This window comes from Labeo rohita, chromosome 7 (assembly GCF_022985175.1).
Source record: "Labeo rohita strain BAU-BD-2019 chromosome 7, IGBB_LRoh.1.0, whole genome shotgun sequence".
In the NCBI taxonomy this organism is placed as follows: Eukaryota; Metazoa; Chordata; class Actinopteri; order Cypriniformes; family Cyprinidae; genus Labeo; species Labeo rohita.
The window spans coordinates 3,733,837-3,761,760 of NC_066875.1; the positions used below are offsets into that span (position 1 = coordinate 3,733,837).

The following is a 27,924-nucleotide window of genomic DNA, read 5'->3' on the forward strand; positions in this document are numbered from 1 at the left end:
TGCACAGGTAGTACTCGAAATAAAGTTTAAACACACTTTTTATAGCAGTAAGCCTCAAGCGATGTGTCAGTAAATATGTTAACAGACTTAAACTATACTTAGTATAAAATAAATGCATTTTAAATGCCCACATAAAAGAAGTTTAGAATTGATGATATGCTTAATTTCTATGCATAAAAATCAAACAGTAGGTTGCTGCTTAGACCCAGTCAGCCATCTATTGGCCATTATTGTCAAAAAATGACTTTGACCTGATAAAGTCATTTTTTCTCTCATATGGCAGCAAAGTGTTTTTGGCACAGAAATCATAATTAGTCACACTTTGGCCACATTAAGCATGAGAATCCAACTCTTTAGCAGTGTAAATAAGCCAGAATGCATGAAATTAGACATTACCTTTAAGGAAATCATGGGCTGAATTGAGCCTCAGAAATCAATCCTGACACATTCTGAGAGACTCACCCTTGTGGTTCGAGTAATTTGTCAAAATGAAGGCCAGATTGAGTGACTCACGGTAGAAGGTGGACATGAGCCTGATGCTGTGCCCTTCCACAGCAGCATGGAGAGGTTTGCCGGGCAGATGTTTCTCACCGGTGTGCCTTCCTCAGACATCACGACTACTGTAAACGCTACAGATACCAAAAAATATGATATGCGCACAAATCTATACTAATATTACAATATAATATAGGTTTCACTATGTCCATCCACACACACCTGGGAAGATGTCCCCTGCACGCAAGGTGGCAGTGCTGTCATATTCGATGGAGAGTTCAACAGGATTGTTGGGGTCAGGAATCACATTTAGTTTTACAACAGGCCCAGGAATCCCTTTTCTGCTAAAAGACCCCCGAAACTCCAACTGATGCTCCCCTCTATAGAAAAAAAGAGAAAGTAAGAGGAAGAGACATAGATAGTGAAAGAGAGTGTGTTTTTCTTAAATATCATATTCGATACATCAGATTTTTTTTATTGCTCATATATTAATATAGTGAGAAAATGGCGAAAAAAAAAAAAAAAAAAAAAAAAAACCTTCATTTTATTCAGAGGCCCAAACTGAGCAAACATATGCAATTTGGTGCAGATGCTGATATTTAAAAGATCAAAAACTGCTGAAATTCTGATGCTTGTAATGTAAATCAATGATATTTCATTAATTTTATAATCAAAGATCTGTAGTTTCAAAACATATAATGCAATGCAACACAACGATGATTGAGAGATGAAAAAATGTTCCTCAAAATCCTAATGATCAAATTTGATACTCACATTTTAAAATGATTTTTGTAAAAAAAATTGCTTCTGGATAATCAAGTAAACCTATGTTGCTTCAGTCCAGTAAGTGTTCATTAATATTACTTACAATATCAAAGTTATTCAACAGGTACAACATCTTTATCAGCAAAGTCTTATCATGTTGATCATTGAAATTTAATATTAAATATAATACTGTATGCTTTAAAGGATTAAGTATGTACTTACTTTGGACCACTTATAGCTTCTAATATGAAGCAAGCTTTTCCTTCTGCATCCACAGGCTGAGATGATACTGAAGACTTTATCTAAAAGAGATAAACAAAAAAGGATTTAAAAAATGCATTTCTTAAGTTGAATAGTAGGATATTAGTAAAATTACAAAAATGAAGTTCAGATTTACAGACCTCACAGAAGGAACTAATTTTCGTTTTTAATTTTTTTTTGCAATTTGCTCCCAATGTGAAGCCATAATGCATATAAACACAATCTACAGGTCTAAAACTGAAAAATATGTTTCATGTTAATGCAATTATTTGTTTTCAATCGTTATTAGTTAAACACTCTACTTGTAGAACTCAACTTAGTAATAATTCGACTGAGAAGTGATGAAATTACACTGTGACATTGCACAGGGTTTACCTCACTTATGTTGTAGTGTTTTTTTTTATTCATTAATGGGCCATTCTACAGAATTGGTTCAAAGTCAGAGTTGGAAACATCTTGAAAAATCTTTCTTTTTCCAAAAAAATTGTATATATGCAGATTGTTTAATATCCACTTTTTGCACTTTTTCTTTATAAAAGGCAAAAAGTTGATTATACTGAAAATATAGGATTCATTAGTTTGAATATACATTGAACCAAACACTATCATAACACCTTAGCTCAGAATTCAGCATACTGTTTTTAACAAAACATCCCATGCTTCAGTAGTGACTGCACATTTTCGGTAGTGACAGTAATGCTGTGGTAGCAACCACATCACATTACAGAATTTTAACTCTGGTGTTCTGAGTGTTCTGTAGTAACGTTTCTTAAAGTTACACACAGACTTTTCAGACTTGTGAACATTTACCTCAAAATGATGAGGCCTATCTACTCGCACCTTGTAGCTATGAGAGAGCGGGGACACAGGAATATTTCCTGATCATAAATGTAGGGGTGTACTTAAAATCAGTCTCAGCCAATGGACTAAAATATACACTGTTTAAGCAGTGACATGAAAAATGCGGGATACATTTTTAACAGGAAGTTTCATAATTTACAAGGAAAATACAAAATAAATATTTTTAACTTCACTTTTTAAAATAATCAAAAACATACTTTTAAAAGCAACTGTGGGAAAAAAAGTGCAAAAATTATTTTTAAAATTATCATTTTTATAAGTTGAAATTTAGGGGTTAGGTTTAGGATAGCCACCTCCCAATTGAAGGTACCCATGATTATTTTATGTATATTGAGTTCAAATGTACCTTCAACTGCGACTGAGTCTTCATCACAATTACAATCCGCTGGTCTGGTGAAGGATTTCCCCATTTGTCACACAGCTGAACGACCAGCGGTTTGTCCAAGCCCTGGCCATTCACAACCTGGAAAGGCTAAAGAGACGAGATTTATTCAAACTGTTCTTACCCATGAAATTCAGAGTTTGGGTTGTGACGTGTGACATACCATCTCCGGCTCCTCCAGCAGCTTTATCCGTACTGGAGTTCCTGCGGTGACTTCAAGTCGCACAAATTCCTTCATTTCTTGATACTTAAAGCACAACTCCCTCGGGCCAGGAGATCCTCCCACAAACCGAATCCCGCGAACGGACAACCATCCACTACTGGTCTGCAAAATGGCATACAAATAAATAAATACACGCTAAAATGAAAACAAAGACAAGTTTTTATAAGTACTACAGTATGTGGTATGACGTGTACACACCATGCAATTTATACAGTTTTTAAAATTCCTTGTTTCTAGTTTCAGTTTTTCTGGATTCCATTCTAATGGGTAAATTACAGTTCAGTACTCAAAAACATGTCATAACACTTACACAATTAACAAAAATTTACTAAATGGGAACTGTTTTTTTATTCCCTGTCTTCCTTTTTTAATTTTTCTGAATTCTGTTTAAATTATTTCATTTTAATAATCCAAATCCCATGTTTAACCATATGAATTCATAAACCTTAAAACAACTGGTAACACTTTACAGTAAGGCTCCATTTGTTAACATTAATCTACATTAATCTATTAAACCACATTACTTAAACTAACAATGAAAACTAATTATAAACCATTTACCAATCTTAATTAGCATTGATTCCAACATTTACTAACACACAGAAAGACAACGGTATAAAGGCAAATAATGCTCAGCTACGCAAGTATAAAATGCACGATTCCTATCAATGGTGTCGTAGGCTGTGGGCTTCTTGTCTTCAGGTTTGTTCTTATTCTCTCTGTGGGCTTCCAGGGGTCGGGGGAATGATGGCAAAATGAAGCAAAAATGCACTCGTCATTCTTTAATACTCCTGCTGTTTTTCATAGAAGGTCATCTTGTTGGCATTCTTCTAGACAAGTTGCAATTTTCCCAAAATTTTTAGGATCCTCCCAGGAGCAAGTGTCGCCTCCTCATGTCCTTGAACTTGAGTAAACTCGAACAAGATGGCCAAAGTCCTTTTAATGGAGAGCTCCACTTCCAGAACAACAATTCACAAACAATTTACTCACCCCCTTGTCATCCAAGATGTTCATGTCTTTCTGTCTTCAGTCGTAAAGAAATTATGGTTTTTGAGGAAAGCATTTCAGGATTTTTCTCCATATAATGGACTTCACTGGTGCGCCGATTTTGAACTTCCAAATGTTTTTTTTTTTTAAAAAAATTAAAATTTGTGTACTTTTTAAGCACAAAAGCTTGTGTAGCACAGGCTCTGGGATGCGCGTCCACAACGCTACGAATCACGCCCAAGTTCATCGTCTGTGTACTCCGGCTCAAAAAGGTAGAGTATGGCGAAAAACTCCATCTAATTTTCTCCTACAACTTTAGAATCGTCCGACATTGTTGTACCTTTTTTTTGTAAACAGTGTTTGACTTACTTGCACTTCCTTGGTCTTTGCGCGTTCGCTTTGTAAACACTGGTCCTGTAGTTCCGCTTACATTCCGCGTGACCTTTCGCCGTGATTCAATAGCGTCATGGACGCGCATCCCAGAGCTAGTGCTACACCAGCTTTTGTGCTTAAAAAGTATACCCTTCTTCCTTGGCTAGGATTGTTTAGAGCTACATTTAAACTACATTTTGGAAGTTCAAAATCGGGGCACCAATGAAGTCCATTACATGGAGAAAAATCCTGAAACGCTTTCCTCAAAAACCATAATTTCTTCATGACTGAAGACAGAAAGACATGAACATCTTGGATGACAAGGGGGTGAGTAAATTATTTGTAAATTGATGTTCTGGAAGTGGACTTCTCCTTTAAGATTCTTGCAGCAAAACCACAGCTCTTCACGACCTTGGGCAGAAATATAAACGCACACACTTCTGTGTAACCAATAGTTCAATAGTCCAATAGTTCCCTCTTCCTTCTCATGGGTAGCACAGACATACAAAACTAAGTTATTGTACACAAGAAAATGCACTGTTAGAAAGGGGAGGAATGGAATGTCGGCACCAATAGCCTCGCGGTTAGTGCGCCTACATACAGTGCAATTGCGCTCACGGCGACCCAAGTTTGAATCCCAGCTTGTGGTCCTTTGCCAATCCCACTCCCATCTCTCTTCACCCAGTGCTTTCCTGTCTAATCTACACTGTCCTGCCCAAAAAAAGAAAGGGGAGGAATGGGGTGCAATAATTGTATTTTTCTCAATTATTGCATTTTCATAATTGTTGGAGGCAGAAATCGAGACAGTATTTCGATTAATTGCACAGCTCTACCGTTTAAGATACTTCTCTGTTGTGCTTCCATTCTTACAGCTTTCACTTTCTAAGACTAAAACAAAGGCTTGAACGATGGATTTGTTATCATTCCTAATCAAAAGCACAACAACAATGAAAGTAGTTTATATAATAGTTGCTAACAAACGCAAATTAAGATGAGGAATGGCAAACACCACATGCTGTATTATATATTGACTCATAAATTAAACACGGCCAACCAAATAAATAAAAAAAGCCTCCCACAAAGTAACTTAACCATTGGTAAACAGCAAATGTCAACATGCTTTTTAAAAGCCTAGCTAAAACCGATCCCAGTGCAGTTATTTTCTTTTAAATTAATATAGATTTTCTACAGCACAACTTTTTAATGAGGCAACAATATAGATAGGACAGAACACACATGATGCGCTTGAAGCAACACAGAGTCACAGTGCACTGCGTTTCACAGTGAGTCCAACACACAAAAGAAAAAGATATTGATGACACATGATGACACATCAGTTGTGTTGTGACCTAACAAACGTCTGGTAGCAAGTGACATGACAGGGTGTCTGCAGGATTTTGAAGCTCAAATTTAAGACTTAAGACCTATTTTTATGACCTGCACAAAAAATGAATACCATATGAGCAGAGTAGCGCAATGTCTATGATAACATTAAACTGTAAAATGACTGTAAAAAATACAGTTCAGATAGAGGCCTTACAAAAACAAAGTTTTATAAAATGATAAACTTCACATTTTCAAAAGCATCAATTATAATACTACTTAAACAAGTATTATCAATCAATTACATTAATTAAACAACATATAAATATATTTTACTGTGTTAATTGTTTAGAGTTTTATAATGCATTATCTTCTTGACAATCCACTTCATATTTTCAACTCTACATGTTTGCTGTGTAAAAATATGGGTCAATTTTCACATTGGTCTGAACAGCAGATGGGTTTATTAAAAATGCTAATTTATTATTTATTATTATAATTTACTCTGCCAGCAAGTGGCGCTTTTGGAATGGCAGAAATATAGCGGTACACAAATCAACGCAACACCTGACTTTAAAACCTGCAGTGCTCATATTTATTCATGAAAATCATAGCCTTTTGAAGTTTACTTTTTACTTTTGATATAACTGAACTGAAGACTTTTTAAGGACCAGCAGAAACCCTGCATTATTTAAAAAGGTATTAAACTCCAGTATTTCCTTTTACGTTTTGGTGAACTGTAAGGACTGTTACGGCAGAACAGGAGGCATCCCTATCATAAACTGCTCATTTGTTTGTGTTTGTGGTTGTGTATTCAGTACCTGCCATTCAATGACCAGAGCTGATGTATCCAGACCAACAGCAGACACACTCATATTCTTCACAATATCAGCGTTCAGACAATCCGTTTTATTCCCGTACTGATCAACAACTTCTACATCTAAGAAAAAAACAAACAAAAAAACACAATACTGGTAAGTTACCTACAAACAGAGCGTCTGTGAAGTGACACACAATGAAATTACATATAACGAAAACTGGGAGTTTTGTAATCACATCACATCTTGCTGATTTGAAGTCAAACCAAATTATGACGTATCTAAAGATGATACTTACATATGTTTCCTGACAGAATTTCTCCCATTTTGACAGTCGACTCGCTAAGGCTGATCCGCAAACGCTCAGGCTCATCTGGACGAGGCCTTCAGAGACACACACATATACAGAGATATGCTTTTGTTTAGATACATAATGAAAAACAGACATACACGTGATCTGTGTGTAACTTACACAATGATGAAGGAAAAGTTGACTGTGTACTGGTCGTTGAAAGACACGTCGTACAAATGCTCTCTCTGTGCCAGAGTTGGGACACATAAAGGAGGCAGTTTTCCCAGAGAAAGCTCTTCTGCGCTTATATCCACTGTCCAGTTCACCTACAAGAACACACAGATACATCTATGCATATTAGTACTATACTGTGCAAATTATACATACTGCATTACAAAGATTACACATAATTATGATTACATTTATTGTATCCATAACAATATTATACATAATAATAATAATAATAATAATAGTTTTGTTTTATAAAACATAAAATATAACAAATAACAATATTTGTGTTATTTATGCTATACTATACATTAAATAAAACAAATTGCTCAAACAACTTACACAGTATTTAAATATATAATTACACTGTAACAAGGACACCTTAAAATAAAGTGTAACCAAAAATGCTACCAATTTTTTAAAATTATTTATAGTATTTATAAATCTAGGTAATTGTTAACTTACAAATATACTATTGATTATTATCATTTATTTGCTCATAACATAAAAACATAAATACAAAAAAAAATTGTATTTGTTATTGTTGCACGCTGTTACACAACAAACATATCAAATAAGATATTTTTATTATTTGTTACATTGTTTTGCTATATTATACAAATAAAGATACAACAAAATTACTAGTATTATTACGTATAATATAACAAATATAATCAACATTACCACAGAATCTGACCAAATTTCGTTGTTGTTGTTGGTAACAATAAATAAATTACAGCATTTAGAAATGTAAGTATTTGATTACATACAAATATATTACTGATTATGGTTATCATACATTTGTTAATGTAACAACATAAATAAAAAAAAAAAAACATGATATAAGCATAAGACAACCATTACCAATAGTATTTTTGCTAATTAATATTAAGTTGATTAATAAATGCTATAAAAATGGATTAATTGTTACTTTATTGATGAATGTTAATATATAGAAATACTTGCCTTTATTTATGTATATTATGTAATTACATATACTTCAAATATATTTTGCGTGTTAAAATATTTCGTAATTTAAAAGGTTGTTAACATCATTAAGTCTCTCTTTTGTTTTGGCTCATTTTTTGGGGCAACTGAGTGTAGTAAAAAAATAAAAAATAAAACATAAAAAATGAACCTGAACACAAAAATCACCTTGATCTTGCTGGTGATTTTGGGCAGAAGGGAAACCAGTCTATTGCCCTCATCATACAGCCTGAAGCGCAGTTTTCCTAGCACGTCTCCTGCCGTCCAATCAATGCGCTCTGCGTTCTGCAGCACCGTGACATCATCAGAGTCCTCTTCCTGTCTGTAGACCTCCAAACGGGTTATTCGTGAGCTGGGCAAGACGCGCAGCTGGCGTTCCACACATGCTACTGTCCTGTGGTTCTACATGCATACAAAAACAATGCAAAAAACATTCACTTAATCATGAGGATATCAAGTTAAATGGCTAAACCAGTTAACATTTCACATGCTTTACTATTATGAAAGATTCATTTACATCTTAAAACTTTCATTTACGCAGTCAAAAATTAAAAAAAGGAAACGTATGCACAGATGAATCATTCACAGTAAGATCAACAAATAGATTAGACAAATTATATTCTTTGCGGCTTTATCCAACAGTCCCAGATGCTGATTTTATAAACACAGAGCAAAACACACAAAAACAATTATAAGCATTAACTGACCCCTTAGTTCCAACAACACCTGCTATTCATAAAATTCAGGAAAATACATTAACAAGATGGTTAAAAAATACAATTAAATAGAGCAAATGATGTACAGTATCTTACAGGAATGTTGAACTTAGCAGTAAGGATTTGGTCAGCGTTTACAGTCTTCAGCAGAAGTGGTTTGGCCAGTAGGAGTCCAGAGCCAGTGTTACTGCAGTCCACAACATCCACGGGCAGATCAGGGGCTCCCAGCAACTACAAACACACATTTACCAGTCAAAAGACAACCTGTAGTCCTGCACCATTCAATGAAAAATCTTTTTACAATTAAGTTGATTGTAAATTTCAAGCATGTGATTCTCCTGTAATTTGTATTTAGACACACCTGTGGCAAGTAACAAGTGTGGGTAATATAGCAATCACACTTGCAGCCAGTTGAAATGGAGAAAAGTTGACTCAATCTTTGTGTTGTGTGTCACACGGAGCATGGAGAAAAGAAAGAAGTGTAAAGAGCTGTCTGTGGAAGTGTGGAAAAACATGGACATTCTCAAGGCTACAAGTCCATCTCCAAAAATCTTAATGTTTCTGTGTCCACTGTGCGCAATATCATCAAGAGGTTTACAGCCCATGGCACTGTAGCTAACCTCCCTGAATGTGGACGGAAGAGCAAAATTATTGAAAAATTACAACGAAGGATTGTTTGAATGGTGGATAAAGAACCCGATTAACTTCCAAACAAATTCAAGCTGATCTGCAGACACATGGTACAACAGTGTCAGCTCACACTATCCGTCACCATCTGAGTGAAAAGGGACGCTATGGTAGGAGACCCAGGAGGACACCACTGCTGACACAAAGGCATAAAAAAGCAAGACTGGAGTTTGTCAAAACTTATGTGACAAAACCACAAACCTTCTTTGAGAATGTACTGTGAACAGATAAGACAAAAGTAGAGCTTTTTGTTTACAGAAAAAGAAATGAGGCCTTCAAAAAAAACATGGTGAAGCTTTAAAGATGTTTTGGGGTTGCTTTGCTGATTCTGGCACTGGATGCCTTGACTGTGTGAATGGTATCATGAAATCTGATGATTACCAAAGAATTTTGGGGCGCAACGTAGTGGCCAGTGTCAGAAAGTTGCGTCTCCACCAGAGGTCATGGGTCTTCCAGCAGGACAATGACCCGAAACACACTTCAGAAAGCACTCAGAAATTGTTACAAACAAAGCGCTGGAGAGTTCTGAAATGGCCAGGAATGAGTCCAGATCTGAACCCCACAGATCTATCTATGGATAGATCTCAAAACAGCAGTTGGGAGAAGGCATCCTTCAAATCTGAATTACCTGGAGCAGTTTGCAAAAAAAAGGAGTGGTCCAAAATTCCAGTAGAGAGGTGTAAGAAACTCATTCATGGTTACAGGAAGCGATTTCAGTCATTTTTTCCAAAGGGGGTGCTACCAAATATTAAGGGTGACAATGCATTTTTTGGCTTCTGTATGGAATTGTATCAGATTTGACTTTTCTTCTGTTTTTTTTTGTGTTGTTCCAATGCAAACAAAAAAATATAAACATGTGAGTACCAAAACATTTGCAACTGCAACAATTTTCTGAGAGAAGGGTTGCATTTTCTGACAGAACTGCAAGTGTGCCGATATTTTTGGCCATGACTATATGTAGTGCATATATTTACCAACATACTCCTCTCTAGAGTTAATTTTATAGCTGACTTTCTCTATTTTACATAATTAACAAAAAGGAAGAAAAAAAACTTGCTATGTGTAATGCATTCATTAATGCGACTTCTCATAGCACTTGCATATTCCTCTTTTGTTCATTTTGATTGCTTACATTGTTCTCATTTGTAAGTCGCTTTTTCATAAAAGCGTCTGCTAAATGCCATGTAATAATTTTACTGAGAAAAATTATATTTAAATAATTAATTAGTTAATTTAAATAATTAGTTACCATCTTATCACCTAGCCCTAAAGACTACATACTTCTTTAATTAGATCAAAGCACCAGTAATACAAATGAGATTGGGTGAATGTTGAAAGCAAGGTCGCAATCTTTTAGCGATTAATCATATAGCTCTAGTAAATATGTGTGTTGAGTAAATGTGTGTGCATTCACCAAATGAATAAAATTGCTAAATCACTAGAAGACACTAAACAGGGGATGTGTGTTTTGTCAACGAGTGCTACCTGGCAGCGGACGGTGAGTTTAGGATGAGTGGTGATATTCTGGTATTCATCGTGAACCTCAACTTTGAAGTTTACAGGAGTTCGATTCTCAACAGAGAGCACATCATCGTCTGGAAACACCACAAGAGTGTGCGGAGGGCCTGGAAGAAAAACGTTATTAGGTTTTTAACAAGCTGCTTTACATTTCCACTTTCTGTTCTGTGTTGTTTGTCATACCAGGTTGCAGAACGATTTGAAGAGACTGGCTGTCCTGCTTCAGCCCCGGGATGTGCACCTTCACCGTGTACATCTGTTAAAAAAATATCATACGTATGAGTTCTGTGCTGACAGTGTCACTGCAGACATAAAAACTCTTTAAAGGTGAAGTCCACTTCCAGAACAACAATTTACAGATAATGTACTCACCCCCTTGTCATCTAAGATGTTCATGTCTTTCTTTAGTCGTAAAGAAATTATGTTTTTTGAGTAAAACGTTTCAGCCAAGGCGAGCGTTTTTTAAAAAAAAGTATTTAAATTGTATTTTTTTAATGAAAATAACTTCGTTTTGCTAGACAAGACCCTTCTTCTTCAGCTGGGATTGTTTACAACTGCATTCGGGATCTTTTGAAGCCGCATTTAAACTGCATTTTGGAAGTGCAAACTCAGGGCACCATATCAGTCCATTATATGGAGAAAAATCCTGAAATGTTTTCCTCAAAAAACATAATTTCTTTACAACTAAAGACAGAAAGACATGAACATCTTGGATGACAAGGGGGAGAGTACATTATCTTTAAAGTTTTGTTCTGGAAGTGGACTTCTCCTTTAATGCATCTTTAATGCATGTGTTTGTTACACAACACATACATCATATCATATGAAATATGACCTCAGATTTCAAAAAACAACAATAAATTAATCTTTCCTTGATTAATATTCATTCTTATTGATTACTTATAATAGGTTTATGCTCTGATTAATTAAAACACTCCATATATTACTGGTTAAATTAATGTTTGAGAAATACAAACATTCCAGCATTGCAACAGAGTAAACTGCGATCATTGTAAAACTTCCCATAGTGAAGAAAATCATGCAACACATTGCTAACCTTGTTTTGATGACTGATCTTTCCCATGGCCCTCACATTTTTGATGACACAAGTGGTCCCAAATGCGGTTCCCTCATAACTCAGCTGTAGTGAACTAATGAGAAAGATTTTACCATTAGAAAAACACACAAAAATGTCAGTTCGAAGATAAAAGTTTTATATTAACACACACATGAAATGAGCACACTTTGCAGTATGACTTAAATGTCACATGCTTATCTTTAGGTAAAATGGTTACAAACAAAGCCACAATAGAATTAATAGTTACACATCTAAACAAAATACAATACCAGCGTTCTTGTTTATTAAAGAAACAGTTAAGAGAATAATTCAGTGACTCACATATAAAGACAGTCACTTACTGTAAAAAAAGCTCTTTATAAGCTCTCAAATCAATTCAGTAATGACACAGGTACAGTGTTAAGGGTTTCTTAGGAAAATTTAGAACTTCTTAGGAACAAGTAAAAAAAAAAAAAAAAAAGGAATAAATGGAATGGAACACAACATGTCAATATGGTGTCTAAATGTAATTGTCTTGTATTAGCAATTGCAAATGTATTGTATTACTTGTTCTTCTACATTTTTTGTCTTTTCCAGTGCAAATGTCCAACAATTCTTAAATCTTTAAAAGAAGCTTAAAAGTTTAAAAGAAGCATTTGAACAATGCACAAAATATTTAAAGAGCAATAGTAAAATTCTATGATATCGTAGTAACACTTCACAAAAAAAGTCCCATTAATGCATTAACTAGCAATAAGCAACACATTTGTAACAGTATTTAATAATGTTTGTTAAAAAAAAAAAAAAAAAATACAACTGTTTATCGTTAGTTTATGTTCGCTCAGGTACAATAATTAAATTATACCAAGATACCAGTTTGGATTTTGATAATGAATTAGTAAATGCTGGAACACTGACTAAGATTAATAAAAGCTTTAGAAGTATTTCTCATTGTTAGTTCATGTTAGTTAATGACTTTTTCCCAATTATCTGTCAATATCAATCAATCTGCAAACATCGTTAAGTCAAGATTTGACATGTCTTGTGTCCTGAGAAACTGATCAAATGAAACGTTTATGATTAAAACAAGAAATATATCTGCGAATGGGCTCAGAAAAATCAACTTAAATCAAAAGCTGACAGATGTTTGTTCTTGTTTTGAACAAACTGAACATAAATTTTGTTCAGTTTTTCAGAAAACAAGACCTCATGTCTCCATTTTGCATCTCAACTATGAATCTTAATGTTTAGATATTTGTGCTGGGAAACAAAAAAAAAAATGAAGGAAGATATTTATTTTTATGCAGTGCATGCAATATTTAATGTCATGACTTTATGACTTTAAGACTGATTTAAGACCTTTTAAGGCCTACAGAAACTCAAAATTGTTTCATTAAAATTTACCATAAACATTATGTTATGTTATTATGTTATGACATAACAGTTTGTTTTTGGACATATTATTCTGTTTTCATAATTGTCATCTGTTTTGCATGTAGTGTCCCAAGTCTGAAGCAAACCTAATACATCATGCATTGCTTTACTCACTGTCATATTTTGAATGTGGCTTTCGGCCAATACATTCTCATTATGTTTGATATGTTATAAAATGTTAGCATCACAGAGAAGCACTATTATATCAAGCGTCTGTGAATGAAAACACAAATCACTATTAACATTGGCAGTAAAAAGCAACAGGAAAGGGTGGAAATTATTAAATCAATGGTCAGACAAAGTTAGGACATTTCTACAGTATGTGCTCAGGTCTCTACAGAGCTTCTGTCTATACTTTGACCTACCTACATTCCAGCTGGGGTTTAATGTCACAGGATGGCTGGGTGGGATAATCAAACTCATCCCTAAAATCTAGAGGAATACTGAAGGGAACTCCAACGTGGACAGGAGAGGAAATGACACCTAGTACAAAAGATACCGCTTCACCTTCTGTTGGAGAAACAGAGACAGGAGGCAAAGAGTGAGAATTTTAACACAGCATCTGACAGGCGATGATTCACTTCATAGTAGCATATTACTCAGACTGTTTTTATCATATATTTCTGTGAAGGAATAGTAAGAGTAGAATGCAGTTCTGGATTCAGCACATGTGTAAACAGGGCCAGTGTGTTCATGTTTTACCTTTAATAGAGAAATTGAGGCTGTAGTTGGGGAGTCTTTTTCCGGCCCATTCGCTGTCTGATTTGTGCTCACTCAGCATGGTCTGCAAATGTAGCGTGTACTTCCCAAGTTTATTGAAATTCTCTGCAAGTGAAAACAAGCACTTAGTATTCTATGAGAAGTACAGCAAACCCATAAAATGTCCAAGACAGACCTCATTTTAAAACATTGACAGCAATGCATTATTTTACAATTAAGAAACAGGAAAAAAAACATTATAATCGTTTTGATATAATACAGTTGTTTGTCAATCAATTTACAGACAGACACTCTTTTGAAGTACATAATACAATTCAATAATAAATTATAAACATACATTCAATGACATATTTAGTAAGATTCATTTTAATTAAAATGTTGCATTTTGTAATGAAAAAATACTCCCATAACTTCATGATTTTTTGTATTTAGAAGCATTATTATGAAAAAAAAATTTGCTTAAAAGAAGCATTTAAATAATGTACAAAATATTTAAACAGCAATGGGAAAATTCTATGATATCACAGTAACACTTCACAATAAGGTCCCATTAATGCATTAACTAACAATAAGCAACACGTTTGTAACAGTATTTATTAATGTTTGTTAAAAAATCTGACTGCTCATTGTTAGTTCATGTAAGCTCAGGTACATTTAATCATATTAACAGACACAAATTTGGATTTTGATAATGAATTAGTAAATGCTAGAACATTAACTAAGATTAAAGGAGAAGTCCACTTCCAAATTTTTATTTTTCGAAAAAAATGACTGATCATTTCACTAGATAAGACCCTTCTTCCTCGGCTGAGATTGTTTAGAGCCCTTTAAAGCTGCATTTAAACTGCATTTTGGAAGTTCAAAATCGGGGGACCAATGAAGTCCATTATATGGAGAAAAATCCTGAAATGTTTTCTTAAAAACCATAACTTCTTTACGACTGAAGACAGAAGGACAGGAACATCTTGGATGACAAGGGGGTGAGTAAATTATTTGTAAATTGTTGTTCTGGAAGTTGACTTCGTTTATAAAAGCTTTAGAAGTATTTTTCTTTGTTATTTCATGTTAATCAATGACTTTTTCCTAATCATCTGTAATATGAGCATCAGCAGTGCAATGTAATGGCAGTGAATTTCTAAATTCACATTTATTTATTTAATCCATAATTCATATCTGGATTTAAAGACATACACATGTCTGCAAGCATTAAATTTGGTGGAGTCTCTGCTAACTTAAGATCTGTAAAAATGTGTTCTGGACCTGGTATGCATCAAATCCAATATTCATAATTTCTTCCTGATATTCCAGTTCGTGTGCTTTTGTATTCACCTAAAGATTATAACTGCACACCCACTTAAGTATGTTATCTTATCAACTTTTCAGCATGAAAGCCTTTGTCACAGGGTGGCTTCTTTTGTATTCACCAACATTACTTTGCCCTGCTGATGGCCATAAATATGCCAGATGAACGGACAAGTCTTGTGACTGAAAAAGATGAGTAATTGAATATGAGTGTGATGATTCACTGATTTTTACCCATTGTCTTGAACCAGTATTCCCACTTGGTTGAATGAACACCAATGTGGGAGTTGGTCTGGACATCTCCTTTAGGAGCTGAAGAAAGAAAAAGAAATACTGCATGTCAGGAGAGTATTCTACATAAACATTATATTCATCATTCACACATACACACACATTTTTCCCACCACAATGCTAAACCCCTTTTTTCACATCTGAAGGATGTTTCATGTGGAAACTGGAACATAGTACAGGCTTGTTTACATCATAAACAGTTGGCTAATAGTTTAACCACCAAATGTAAACATTTGTATTTGACTTGTATCAAACATGAGATGCATGTTTCAGTTTCACTATTGCTTAATTCATTTTGATTTTGACATTTATTATGTTTATAACAAATGCCACTATAATTTGTGTTTCATTTATAACCGTATTTTTAATTTTGCACTATAATTTTATAGCTACTTATATTTTCTAACCAGTCAAATATAAAGTGTCAGGGCAGAGCATTAAAGTCGACTAGTTGACTAATCTGTGCAAACCCTTATATATACACAGCATGCAAAAAATAGTAATAATAAATTATTATGCACTGACTACATGCAATAATGCAGTAAATGTGACTCACAGTGCCAGATGACTTTCAGTTCAATCAACAGTTTTTTGGAATTGATGGCTGTCCCGGGCAGCCGAGACATCGACTCTCCTTTTTTGTTCAAAATCTCCACTTGAATTGGACCTGAACAAGAATAGATTTACACTAAGAACTTGTAAACCAATTAAAAAAAAAAAAAAAAGATACGATTTATTAGAAAATATGTGTTCTATATAGGTCTGTAGTGCTGTTGGTACAAGGTAAGGACATGAGCAATTCAGAGTACATTACGGGTTTTTATAATGTGTAAATGAGAGATAATGCATATACTGTTAGTTTTGCTTTTCAAAGTATGTGTCTGTGAGCCAATTTGTTTACCCATGGGTGTGCCAGCCGGACGAGCATCATTCTCAGCCCATGCGTTTCCCTCAGGCCATGTAACCCTCAGCCGGTCTGGAAGTCTGATGACAAGAAAAAAATACAATTATATCTCACACAGTATTTAGTTACGTAGGCGTATGATTCATTCAATAAAAGTATTTTTTGTGAATATCTATACACAATGTGATACTGATTTCATATAACAGTTCAATAAACAAGTTAATATTGTGTTACAATCACAGTATTGTCAATGCTGTCTGTTTTTGCTCAGTTGCACAAATAAAAATAGTTCCAATCAGAACCATCACAGACCTGTTGTGCATCTCCCAGCAAAACACAGCATTGTTTCATTACTGAAGGAATCCGAGTGAGTGATTCAATGACTCATAAAGACAGTGTACTTGTTTTTTTCCTGAATGAACAAGCTGTCTGAGCAAACTAAGTGAACCAATGATTCAGTGACTCATAAAGACAGTTCACTTGTTCCATTCATCATGAGTAAGCAGTTTAAACGAACTGAGTAAGCCAATGATTCAGTGAATCATAAAGACAATTTACTTGTTGTGCTCCTGCATGAATAAGCTGTTTGAATTAACTGAGTGAGCCAATGATTCAGTGACTCATAAAGACAGTTCACTTGTTTCATTTCTCAATGAATAAGTTGTTTTAATGAACTGAGGGTCTTTATGATTCACTGAATCATTGGCTCAGCTTATTTGTTATGTTCCTGAAAGAATAAGCTGTCTGAACGAACTGAGTGAGCCAATGATTCAGTGACTCATAAAGACAGTTCACTTGTTTCGTTTCTCAAAAAATAAGTTGTTTTATCAAATTGAGTGACCCAATGATTCAGAGACTCATAAAGACAGTTCACTTGCTCCATTCATCAATGAATAAGCTGAGTGAGTATATGATTCAGTGACTCATTCATAAAGATAGTTATTTGCTTCTATGTCTGAATGAATCAGCCATTTGAACAAATCGGTTGAATCATGGCTGAATGACTTGTTCAGTACGACAGTGACTTGCCACTACGTACTGGCACTTTTAGTTTCATATTTCGAGCATAATTTCATTTTAAATAATTTCACATTTCAGCATTTAACTAAAAATGATTATTGCAATAAGTACTTAATCCCATTATTATTTATGAACACAAATATATAAATTACTAAATAAAACAAAAATAATCTTATTGTACAACCATGAAAGTACAATACTGATATTTATGGCTGCTTCATTTCCAATTACGTAACTTTTTAAAAGTTAAATGTCAAACTTTTATTTTGACAGAAAACCACAGGGAGATCTTAAAGATACTCACTGCAAGTATGGGAACATGTTTGGCGCTCTCAAACGCACATTAAAGCGAGACAAACTGAGAGCAGATGCTCTTTACTTCTCTTTACTGTTAAAGTGAAATACAGAATACAGTGTCAGGTCTTACTTTGCGAGCTCATCATCGATTTTCTTCTTAATGGCTGTGGGTGTGGCCAACCTGTCGATCTTAGAGATGGGAATTATCCTGAGCTCATCATACAACTCCTTCGGTTCCTGCGAAAACACATCACAGAGACTTACACCAGAGCAAAACGCAACAAAAGATTCACAACATTCTGGAGTTTGTCCAAACACAGATACGACAATTACAAGCTGAGTTCAGTTTATATTTGGGACATGTATCAGAAAAAAAAAAGGTGTCATCTTTTGTTGTTGTGAAATAGACCTTTCACACTTTTAAATGATGTTATTCTCTTATTTGTATAACTATGAATAAAGCATTTTAAGTTGCTGCTGCTTAAAAAAAAAAAGGGAAAATGATATCAGCTTGTCGAGGCAGTGTATGGATGATTGGACAAAATATTCATAAAGTAACATTAATGAATTATCCTTACCAGTGCAATTTTAACATATCCTCCTGTGGCGTACACATCAGCTTCATGCTCTCCGTAAAGCAAGAAATGAACAATGGAGCCAAATAAGATGGGCTGAGTTTTCACTGACTTCACCTAAAAATGTGAAAGAAAAATATATGAGAAGACTAAAAATACAACCTCTAATTCATAAATGTTATAGACTGTTTCAGGCAACAAATAAAGATACTAAATAGACATTTTCACAGTCGGTATGATGTTTTACAACATTAGAAAAAAAATAATAACTTATAAATCACTTACGATTTTTTCTTAACTTCATAGAAAATAATCAAATCACAGAAATTATATAAAACTTTTGTTTAACAAATTAATATTCTGACTTCATGACACATATCTTTAATTAAAAAAAAAATGGAATCATATATACACTGTATATAAAATTACATTATAATTATATATTTTTGTGTGTGTTTGGTATCAGTACTTAGTTGCTGCACATCAGGTTTTTATAACGACCTGAAATCTTTCAGGAATGGACTTAATAATAAAACAAGATCCAACATCATGACTAAATATAATTATCTTTCAATAATCCACATTCACTTACTTTGCAAAGTAACTGAATTAGTTACATTTTATGACTCCCTTACACTGGTGTTGTCTATGATTATGTGTGAAAATATGAAAACTACTCAATCTCACACTTTGTCCTTTCTTGTAAATCTTGCCGTCCCACTTAATGGCTTGGAATTTAGCCCAGGGTGACTGAAGCCGTTTTGTGGCCACATCTGTACGTGTCGTTGAACCCATAAATCCCTGAAACATCACCTGCAAACAGATGATAGGCTTTGAGTTAGAGACTTCAAATTTGCTGTGGTCAATGCTGAGACTGCCCCCTATCTGTGTGCCAAATTTCACAACTTTCCCACAAGTGGTTCTATAAGATTCATAACACTACACTAAAACCTTTGTACAGCTTTTTACTACAAAATTCGAAATGGACTATGCCGATATGACCAACATTGGAAAACTGGGTACCATTTGGTTTGGTATGCCAATCTTATTTCTGGCCAAACTGTTCAGAAGTTACAACTAAAAATGTCATTTTAAGAATTAAAAAGAAAAATGAATTTGGCCTGTTGGTGGCGCTAGAGGGATTGAGTTAGAGACTCCAAACTTGCTGTGGTTAATATTGAAACTGTACTCTATCTTTGTGCCAAATTTCATAACTTTCCCACAAGTGGTTCTATGGGCTGCCGTAGACTCAAGAGTGGAAGAAGAAAACTAACAGATATAATAGCATCTTAAGTGGTCATCCCCTAATAAAAAAAAAGAACAACACTTGCATTGGCATATAAATCCATTTTTTAAATGTTAAGTATTTAATGTTTATATTTTCATCTTCAAAATAAATATAATACCTTTGATTTGGGGGATTTTCCCCACTGGACATTTAATACTCACACATGTAAATTAATGCACTTAAAATGGTAAGGCACTTACAATGTATTGATCGAGCAGATACATCTACGTTTGCATATTTGACTTTACACATACCTGCTTATCAAAGTGCTCATGACTTTCTTTTAACCAGTTGGTAAACTCCCTCTGAATATTCACTCGCTGCTCCTGGATAAAACAGAACAGAGTGTGTGAACATGAATCTTGTGCATATAAGTAGTGTTAAAGGATCAGTCCACCCTAGAAATAAAATTTCCTGATAATTTACTCAGCCCCATGTTCGTGTTTTTCTTTCTTGAGTCGAAAAAAATTGAGGTTTTTGAGGAAAACATTCCAGGATTTCCTTTATATAGACAATGCATATGCAACGATCTTGAAAAATGAATTTTTGAATTGTGAATGGTTGATTTGGAAATGTAATTATAATTCTTACATCAATAAGTCTTGAGGAATATATCAGTAAATAACAGATTTGAAGTACTTAGTTTGAAATAAATGTATTTTAAATATTCATTTTCACTAGAGTATATCTAGAGTATATGTCATGCTATAGTATCATTAAACTAACATCTAAAAATGGACAAAAGTGTTGTTTTTTTTGTTGTGTCTCCATAAAGGCTGACATGTAATTTCCCCCCCTGATTAGGCATATAAAAAATTTAGGGGAAGCATTTAAATAATCCTGTAAATACACTTATGCAAAATGCAGAGTTGAATCGCTTCGAAATTTTACTGAGAATCGTCTCGAATTGAACCGTTCTGAATTTGCAAAAATTGTTCTTGAATCGAATCGAAACCCTATAAATCGTGAATAGAATCGATTCGCTGCTTACCCAAAGAATCACAGAGGTCAAAGGTCACATGTGGTTAGTTCTTCCGCCTACCACACGCGTGACCTTTCCAACGTGAATACGTAATCCGAAAAATTGAGGATGTTTTTTTTTTTTTTTTTTAGAAAATGAGTGATCATTTTGCTAAATATGACTCTCACTCCTTGGCTGGGATTGTGTAGAGCGAAAATGCAATTTGGACTTTCAACCTGTTGGCCACCACTGAAGTCCACTTTATGGAGAAAAATCCCAGAATGTCTTCCTGAAAAACCTTAATTTTTTTTTTTCGACTGAAGAAAGACAGACAAGAACATCTGTGATGACATAGGGGTGAGTAGATTATCAGGAAATTTTAATCCTGTGGTGAACTAGTCTTCTAAAACACTACTGTCTTTATAAATTCAGGCGTGTTTCTGTACCTGGCCATTGTGCATTTTGGTAAAAATGGTGCCCTTGTCACGGAGCTGCAGCTCTAGGTCCATGAAGGTAAGTTTGTTGGTACTGACTTGAAATCGGTCGTTGGCAAAGAGAACTCCTGAAATTCGGTTATAGCACTCCAATGGCACTGCACCTGATTTTTTAGGCTTTGCACACCACTCAAACCTAACACACATACATACATATGTTACCCTTTAGGTTACGCAAAAGTGAAAATAATAATAAAAGTGAAAATCTTGTGTTACGTTTCTGATCATCTTTTAAGCATTGTGATATCTGTAATGATGAACATATACTTCATATGTTCATCATTACAGATATCACAATGCTTAAAGTCCCTGCTTGCCTTCAGCACTATTATATTTTATGTCCCCTTAAAATAAAATTAGGTCAAAAAAATGAAACGGAACTGACACTGAAATGTCAAAAATGAAGAAACACTTGTAAGAAGGATTCAATGTATAGGTTGTTCGCACATGATGTCATTGCTGTGGCGCGAAATGCAGCTGGAGGGCAGGAAGTGATTTTTCTCCATAGGAATCACTAGCAGAAACTCAAAATGCCTATATCTTGCGTTGTTTTTGGATGCTCAGATCGGTCAAACCGAGAAACCACGGGGAGCTTTTATCATGTATGAAAATGTGCTGTTCATAAGAGGGGAAAAGCAAGACATTTACTAAAAAGCGCAGGAAAAATTGGCCTATAAACCTCCGTCAGTGGTCAGGAGGAGAGTCAAATGGTTAAGAAAAGATAAAATAATACGTTAAGATATTAATAAAGAAACATATAAATAGATACAGGGTGACAGTGAGAATTCACTCAATGGTAAACGCCACACTGTAAAATATTATATTTGTAGTTTCAAGTGCTTCATTGATTATAACGGAACATTGTGAGATTGCAATAATTTGAAGTGAGTACCAGCTTTTTTGTGACTGTATGGAATCGATATAATTCGGAATCTGAATAAAAGTTTCGCTTTACGTGCTGCTAACACGACCAATAGCCACAAATCCTGCACATGCACCAAAGTTTCAGGAGTGACGGAAAAAGCAGAACGGATGAGATGGAGGAAAGTCTGTACTGTACTGGTTTAGACACTATTACAAGAGAAAGGTATAAACAGAAAAATCACAACATATTATCTTATTTACACTGTGTCAATGTGTGGCATTTAGCATTGAGTGAATTCTCACTGTCTCACCCTGTATCTATTTCTATATTTCTTTATATCTTAATATTTTTATATCTTTTATTAACCATTCTCACACAAAAGCATTATCTGACTCTCCTCCTGACCATAGACGCAGGTTTACAAGCCACTTTTCCCTGCGTTTTTCTGTCAACTTCTTTGCCGTTCCTCATTATGAACAACAAATTTTCATACCTGACACGAAATTAAATTTCTCAGTTTGACCTATTTCCATAAACAACTCAAAACAGGCATTTTGAGATTCTGCTAGTGATTCCTATAGAAAAAAAAAAAAAAAAAAAAAAATCACTTCCTGCCCTCCAGCTGCAATTCGCATGTCATCAGAGTCACGTGATTGCAGACAACCTATAGAAGGAAATTTTGTACTTTGTAAAATGTAACCGTCGGACAATGAAATGCTCATTGGGTCAGCAGGTTCACAAAACACAGGTTGAGAAGAAAAGATGCATATTAACCACAAAAGACTTTCAGAATTAAGAATGAAACACTTACTCTGAGAGAGTGGTGTAGGGAATGAGCCGGCCATTCCAGAAGCACTCAAAGATCGGCCTTTTGCCCCGGGCTTCAGAGTTCACAATTATACAATCTTCATCCTCATCCTCTAAGGGACCTAAAATACAAGCACACAGAACTAAATATAAAAAAAAATATCTAGGGATGCTACACTACATCTGGAATCAGCTATTAGACCATCTTTCTCATCAGTGCGAAGGGGCCAATATTATTTACAACACCTGCTGAAGCAGCATATGGATCCAGTGGGTATGTTTCCCGATCGTAGAGAAACGGGTGATATCGGATCAATCCCTCCACTAAGGAATCTCCAGCGCCGGTGGCTTTAAACTCAAAAGTGGAAACACAGGAGTTGATATACAGAGTCTGCATGTCATTATCCACCTCCCTCAGATTCATCAAAAGGGGGACACGAGGAGAGCGATCAAACAAACTGATCTGAGGAATATGAGAGAAAGAGATTCAGAAAAAAGCAAGGAAATCCTGATGCATAATGGAGCCTCGAAAAACTGAATATCCAATGCATTTAAAGCCACAAATACATGCGCATCTGTACCTTAATGTCAATGTTGGAGACATGGTCATTTTTTCTCCCTATTTTCTTATCGTTTCCATCAACTCCGTGTATATAGTAGTGGTAAGTATGCCTGAAATTAAACACACAGTATTAAATGGCCCACAGCTGATCTTAAAGGAATAGTTAACCCAAAAAAGAACATTTTATATTTAAGATGTAGATGAGTTTGTTTCCTAATCAGATTTGGAGAAATGTTGCATTACATCACTTGCTCACCAATGGGTGTTCTACACTGAATGGGTGCCGTCAGGATGAGAGTCCAAACACAATAATCCACAAGTAATCCACACCACTCCAGTCCATCTGTTAACATCTCGTAAAGAGAAAAGCTGTGTGATCATTCTGACGGCGCCCATTCACTGCAGAGGATCCACTGGTGAGCAAGTGATGTAATGCTACATTTCTCCAAATCTGATGACGAAACAAACTCATCTACATTATGGATTAATAAGAACTGGCTCACAAAAGACATTTATTTACAAATCAGACATCACATGTTTAGCTGTGCGTATTGTTGTGTGAAGCAAACAATGATTTAACTATTAAAATAAGCTAAAACAACTAAAAATGAAGAATTCTTAATTTATTTCACCACTCAAGAATTGTTTTTCCAAAGTCTTGGACAACAAAGATATATGCTTGCTTTCTACACCAGAAGTAGTCATGGAAATTAAAATCTTAAAACTCCATATCCATTACTTGATAACGTATATTTTTCAAAATCATGGTTTAAAAATATTTTAAATATCCTTACCCAGTAAAATTGCTAAAAAACTGTAAACTGTAAATCTAATATATAAAATGCATGTTTTAACTTTTAATTAGAATTATATCAGTACGTTAAAGATCCTGCCAAAATATTAAAATAAATGCTGAAAACAAAAAATAAGGTTACGGGGCCTTTAAATACCCACCATTATAACCACCATTTCCCAACAGATAAGATTCTACTCATACTAATATGTGACCCTTGACCACAAAACCAGTCTTAAGCAGCACAAGTATATTTGTAGCAATAGCCAAAAATACATTGTATGGGTCAACATTATCGATTTTTCTTTTATGGCAAAAACCATTAGGATATTAAGTAAAGATCATGTTCCATGAAGATATTTTGTAAATTTCCTACCATAAATACATCCAAACTTAATTTTTGATTAGTAATATGCATTGCTAAGAACTTCATTTGGACAACTTTAAAGGCGATTTTCTCAATATTTTGATTTTTTGGCAACCTCAGATTCCAGATTTTCAAATAGTTGTATACATCAATAAAAAGCTTATTTATTCAGCTTTCAGATGATGTATAAATCTTTGATGTATAAAACTTTCGAAAAACTGACCCTTATGGCTGTTTTTGTGGTCCAGGGTCACATATAACTCTTAACATTTTAAGAAACAACTCTCATGCAAAAACCAGAATCAAAAATAATAATAAAAAAACAATAAGCTGATCTAAGGGAGGAGTTAATGTATGTGCATTTGAAACGTACGCCAACTCTCTGGTCCACAGATTGAAATTCTGTTTCAGGTAGGTGACGTGTTCCTGTTGGATTCCAGTGATGACAACTGCTGTAAAACTTTCCTTTCCATATTCTTCAGTCACAATGGACTGCAGAAACTGTTCCTCGCTCTCCACATGCGAGTAATCACCAGGCTGCAAAAGGAAACAAACACACGCAAACATTTAAAAATAAAATCCAGGGGCCAACAATAACATGAGATGACTTGAATTTCCCCTCACCTTCCTGTTTCTAATGAAGCCAGAGTAAATTTCCTGCTTGTTCATCTCCTTGTGCTCAAAGTCTTCTTTAGACATGACAAATTCATGAACATCTGGAGAACCTGCAGGTTTACTGATCATCTGAAACACACATTGGATTAAAGAAAAGTTAGCCAAAATGAAATTTAATAACATGGTAAACTGCCATTATATAAAAGAGCTGCAGGACCAAAACAGCACAAGTTTGGACCAACGTGAGAGTGAGTAATAGACAGCAAATAACTGGCCATGCAAACATTCAATGGCAAAAGAGTATAAATATCAATCAGATGACAGAAGGCATGTATTGTGTACAACAGTTTTTAAGCAAAGTTTTGATCGTGTTGATTGTTTAGAGAGAAATTTGCTTATCAAATATAATACAGCAGACTTTATTGGGTTAATTCGCCATTGCTCAATGGATATGTTTGTGAACATGGTAACGCTGTACAGTTAACTATATTAGTTAATGTAAGCAGTACTTTGAGGTCAAAAGTTTGCATTCCCCTTTCAGAATCATTAAAAATGTTAATTTTACCAAAATATGAGGGACCATACAAAATGCCCATTTTTTATTTAGTACTGACCTGAATAAGATATGTTGTAGTCCACAAAAAAAAATATTTGTAATTTATAAAAATGGCCCTGTTCAAATGTTTACATCCCCTTGATTCTTAATACTGTGTTCTTTTACCTAAACGATCCACAGCTGTGTTTTTGTTTAGTGATAGTTGTTCATGAGTCCCTTGTTTGTCCTGAACAGTTAAACTGCCAGCTGTTCTTCAGAAAAATCCTTCAGGTTCCACAAATTCTTTGGTTTTTCAGCCTTTTTGTGTATTTGAACCATTTCCAATATGACTGTATGATTTTGAGATCCATCTTTTCACACTGAGGACAACTGAGGGACTCATATGCAACTATTACAGAAGGTACAAACACTCACTGATGCTCCAGAAGGAAAAACCATGTATTAAGAGCTGGGGGTGAAAACTTTTGGAATCTGAAGATCACGTTAAATGTAACTTATTTTGTCTTCTGGGAAATCTGGGAAGCTTCTGAAGTGCAGTACTAAATGAAAAAAATATGATATTTAGGCAAAATTTGAAAAATGTACACATGTTCATTCTGTTCAAAAGTTTTCACCCCCCGGCTCTTAATGCATGGTTTTTCCTTCTAGAGCATCAGTGAGCGTTTGAACCTTCTATAATAGCTGCATATCCTATTCAGGTCAGTACTAAATAAACAATAACATGCATGATGTATGATCCCTCTTATTTTGGTAAAATAATTAACATTTTAATGATTCTGAAAATGATGTAAACTGTTGACCTCAACTATATACAGCATTTATTAATATTAAGTTTTATCTGTGAACATTAATTAATACAACTATAAACTAACATTAACAACATTAACATTAACAAATGCTGTAAAAGTATGTCGTTTATTGTTAGGCAATGTTAGTTAATGCATAACTAACGTTAACAAATTAGACCTCATTGTAAAGCCTTTGTTAAAAGGTTAGTTCACCATAAAATGAATTCTGTCATTATTTACTCACACTCAAGTCGTTCCAAACCCATAAGGCTCTCATTCATCTTCGGGAACAAATGAAGATATTTTAAATATTCTTTCAATATTTTAAGCAGTGAAAATCTGTGCAGTCAAATCGTTCATGCACCGAAAAATACAAAAAGACACTGTAAAAGTAATCCAGATGAATCTAATGAGTTTTACACTCACTAGTTGTCTCTGCATATTAAGCTGAGATAGAAGAAAACACTTATAGATAAAAGACAAGTGATGCAAATGAATACAATAGATGTGCTACAAGTGTCAGATTTGTTAAATAAACAAACTGCATGCAAACATACTCTGACAGATTGGCCAATGTAAAACACAGCCTGTTTCCCTCCAACTCCAAAATACGAGATGTCACTGTTTAGACTCCGTGGAACTGGATCTGGGCGCACATAACCGGTTTCTTCCCTATGTCAACAATGCAAAAAAAAAAGAAGAAAGGTGGTGGTTTTATCAAAGCAAGCTCTATAAGACCATTAATATGGGCATCACACACAATCCGTACAGTTCAGTAACATATTATTTCATATTTGTAACTTATAATCTTTATTGCATAAGCAGTATGATCAGAATGAGGAGTTGTTTTGAAGTGGCTAATTGCATTTCAATTAATAAATAAAATAAAATAAAACTTTTTATGAAGCGCACACCTCTTCATGCCGTTTTCTCGTATGAACTTGGATAGACGGTAAACGGCCCAGTTGTTCAGCTGTTTAGACGTCATTCCACACCCGTTATCCATCACCACAATTGCAGGTCCTCCCTGAGACTCATCAAACAGCTGAAACACACAGAGAGAGAACAACACATCCGGTTCAGGGAGACTAATAGTTGGTTAATGTGCAATAAGTGTCACCAAAAGTACTGCTTGCCCATAATAAAGCACTGAATAAATGGAATGACATTTTTCTCAGAGGACTATAAACTGCGTAATATTTTTATGCAGTATTGCAGAAGAAAATGAATCAGCATGACCTGCAAATCATAATGAGTGAACTATGAGTGAACCATGAGTGAACCAAATACTGATATTTTAGACGTCATAACCA

At 34.6% G+C, this 27,924-nt stretch overlaps 1 protein-coding gene across 2 annotated transcripts in view; it reads right to left on the reverse strand.

Annotated features, from left to right (window-relative positions):
• Positions 1–27,924, reverse strand: part of smchd1 (structural maintenance of chromosomes flexible hinge domain containing 1) — a 48,987-nt gene that overhangs the window by 17,335 nt on the left and 3,728 nt on the right. The window contains exons 5-34 of one of the 2 annotated variants that reach the window (XM_051114985.1): positions 27,526–27,656; positions 27,169–27,283; positions 25,277–25,396; positions 25,026–25,189; positions 23,512–23,602; positions 23,177–23,393; positions 22,935–23,052; positions 21,211–21,394; positions 20,058–20,129; positions 19,203–19,328; positions 18,519–18,632; positions 18,071–18,177; positions 16,621–16,703; positions 16,276–16,386; positions 15,663–15,740; positions 14,109–14,231; positions 13,772–13,916; positions 11,973–12,066; positions 11,099–11,171; positions 10,883–11,022; positions 8,807–8,941; positions 8,163–8,396; positions 6,960–7,105; positions 6,786–6,871; positions 6,491–6,609; positions 2,928–3,089; positions 2,729–2,854; positions 1,483–1,562; positions 718–875; positions 514–629 (exon numbers count right to left, since the gene is read on the reverse strand). In XM_051114985.1, the coding sequence (XP_050970942.1) occupies positions 514–629; positions 718–875; positions 1,483–1,562; positions 2,729–2,854; positions 2,928–3,089; positions 6,491–6,609; positions 6,786–6,871; positions 6,960–7,105; positions 8,163–8,396; positions 8,807–8,941; positions 10,883–11,022; positions 11,099–11,171; positions 11,973–12,066; positions 13,772–13,916; positions 14,109–14,231; positions 15,663–15,740; positions 16,276–16,386; positions 16,621–16,703; positions 18,071–18,177; positions 18,519–18,632; positions 19,203–19,328; positions 20,058–20,129; positions 21,211–21,394; positions 22,935–23,052; positions 23,177–23,393; positions 23,512–23,602; positions 25,026–25,189; positions 25,277–25,396; positions 27,169–27,283; positions 27,526–27,656 (3,768 nt within the window). Of the gene's footprint in view, positions 1–513; positions 630–717; positions 876–1,482; positions 1,563–2,728; positions 2,855–2,927; positions 3,090–6,490; positions 6,610–6,785; positions 6,872–6,959; positions 7,106–8,162; positions 8,397–8,806; positions 8,942–10,882; positions 11,023–11,098; positions 11,172–11,972; positions 12,067–13,771; positions 13,917–14,108; positions 14,232–15,662; positions 15,741–16,275; positions 16,387–16,620; positions 16,704–18,070; positions 18,178–18,518; positions 18,633–19,202; positions 19,329–20,057; positions 20,130–21,210; positions 21,395–22,934; positions 23,053–23,176; positions 23,394–23,511; positions 23,603–25,025; positions 25,190–25,276; positions 25,397–26,855; positions 26,893–27,168; positions 27,284–27,525; positions 27,657–27,924 lie in introns of those variants that run through there. The other variant, XM_051114986.1, reaches the window with a different exon arrangement.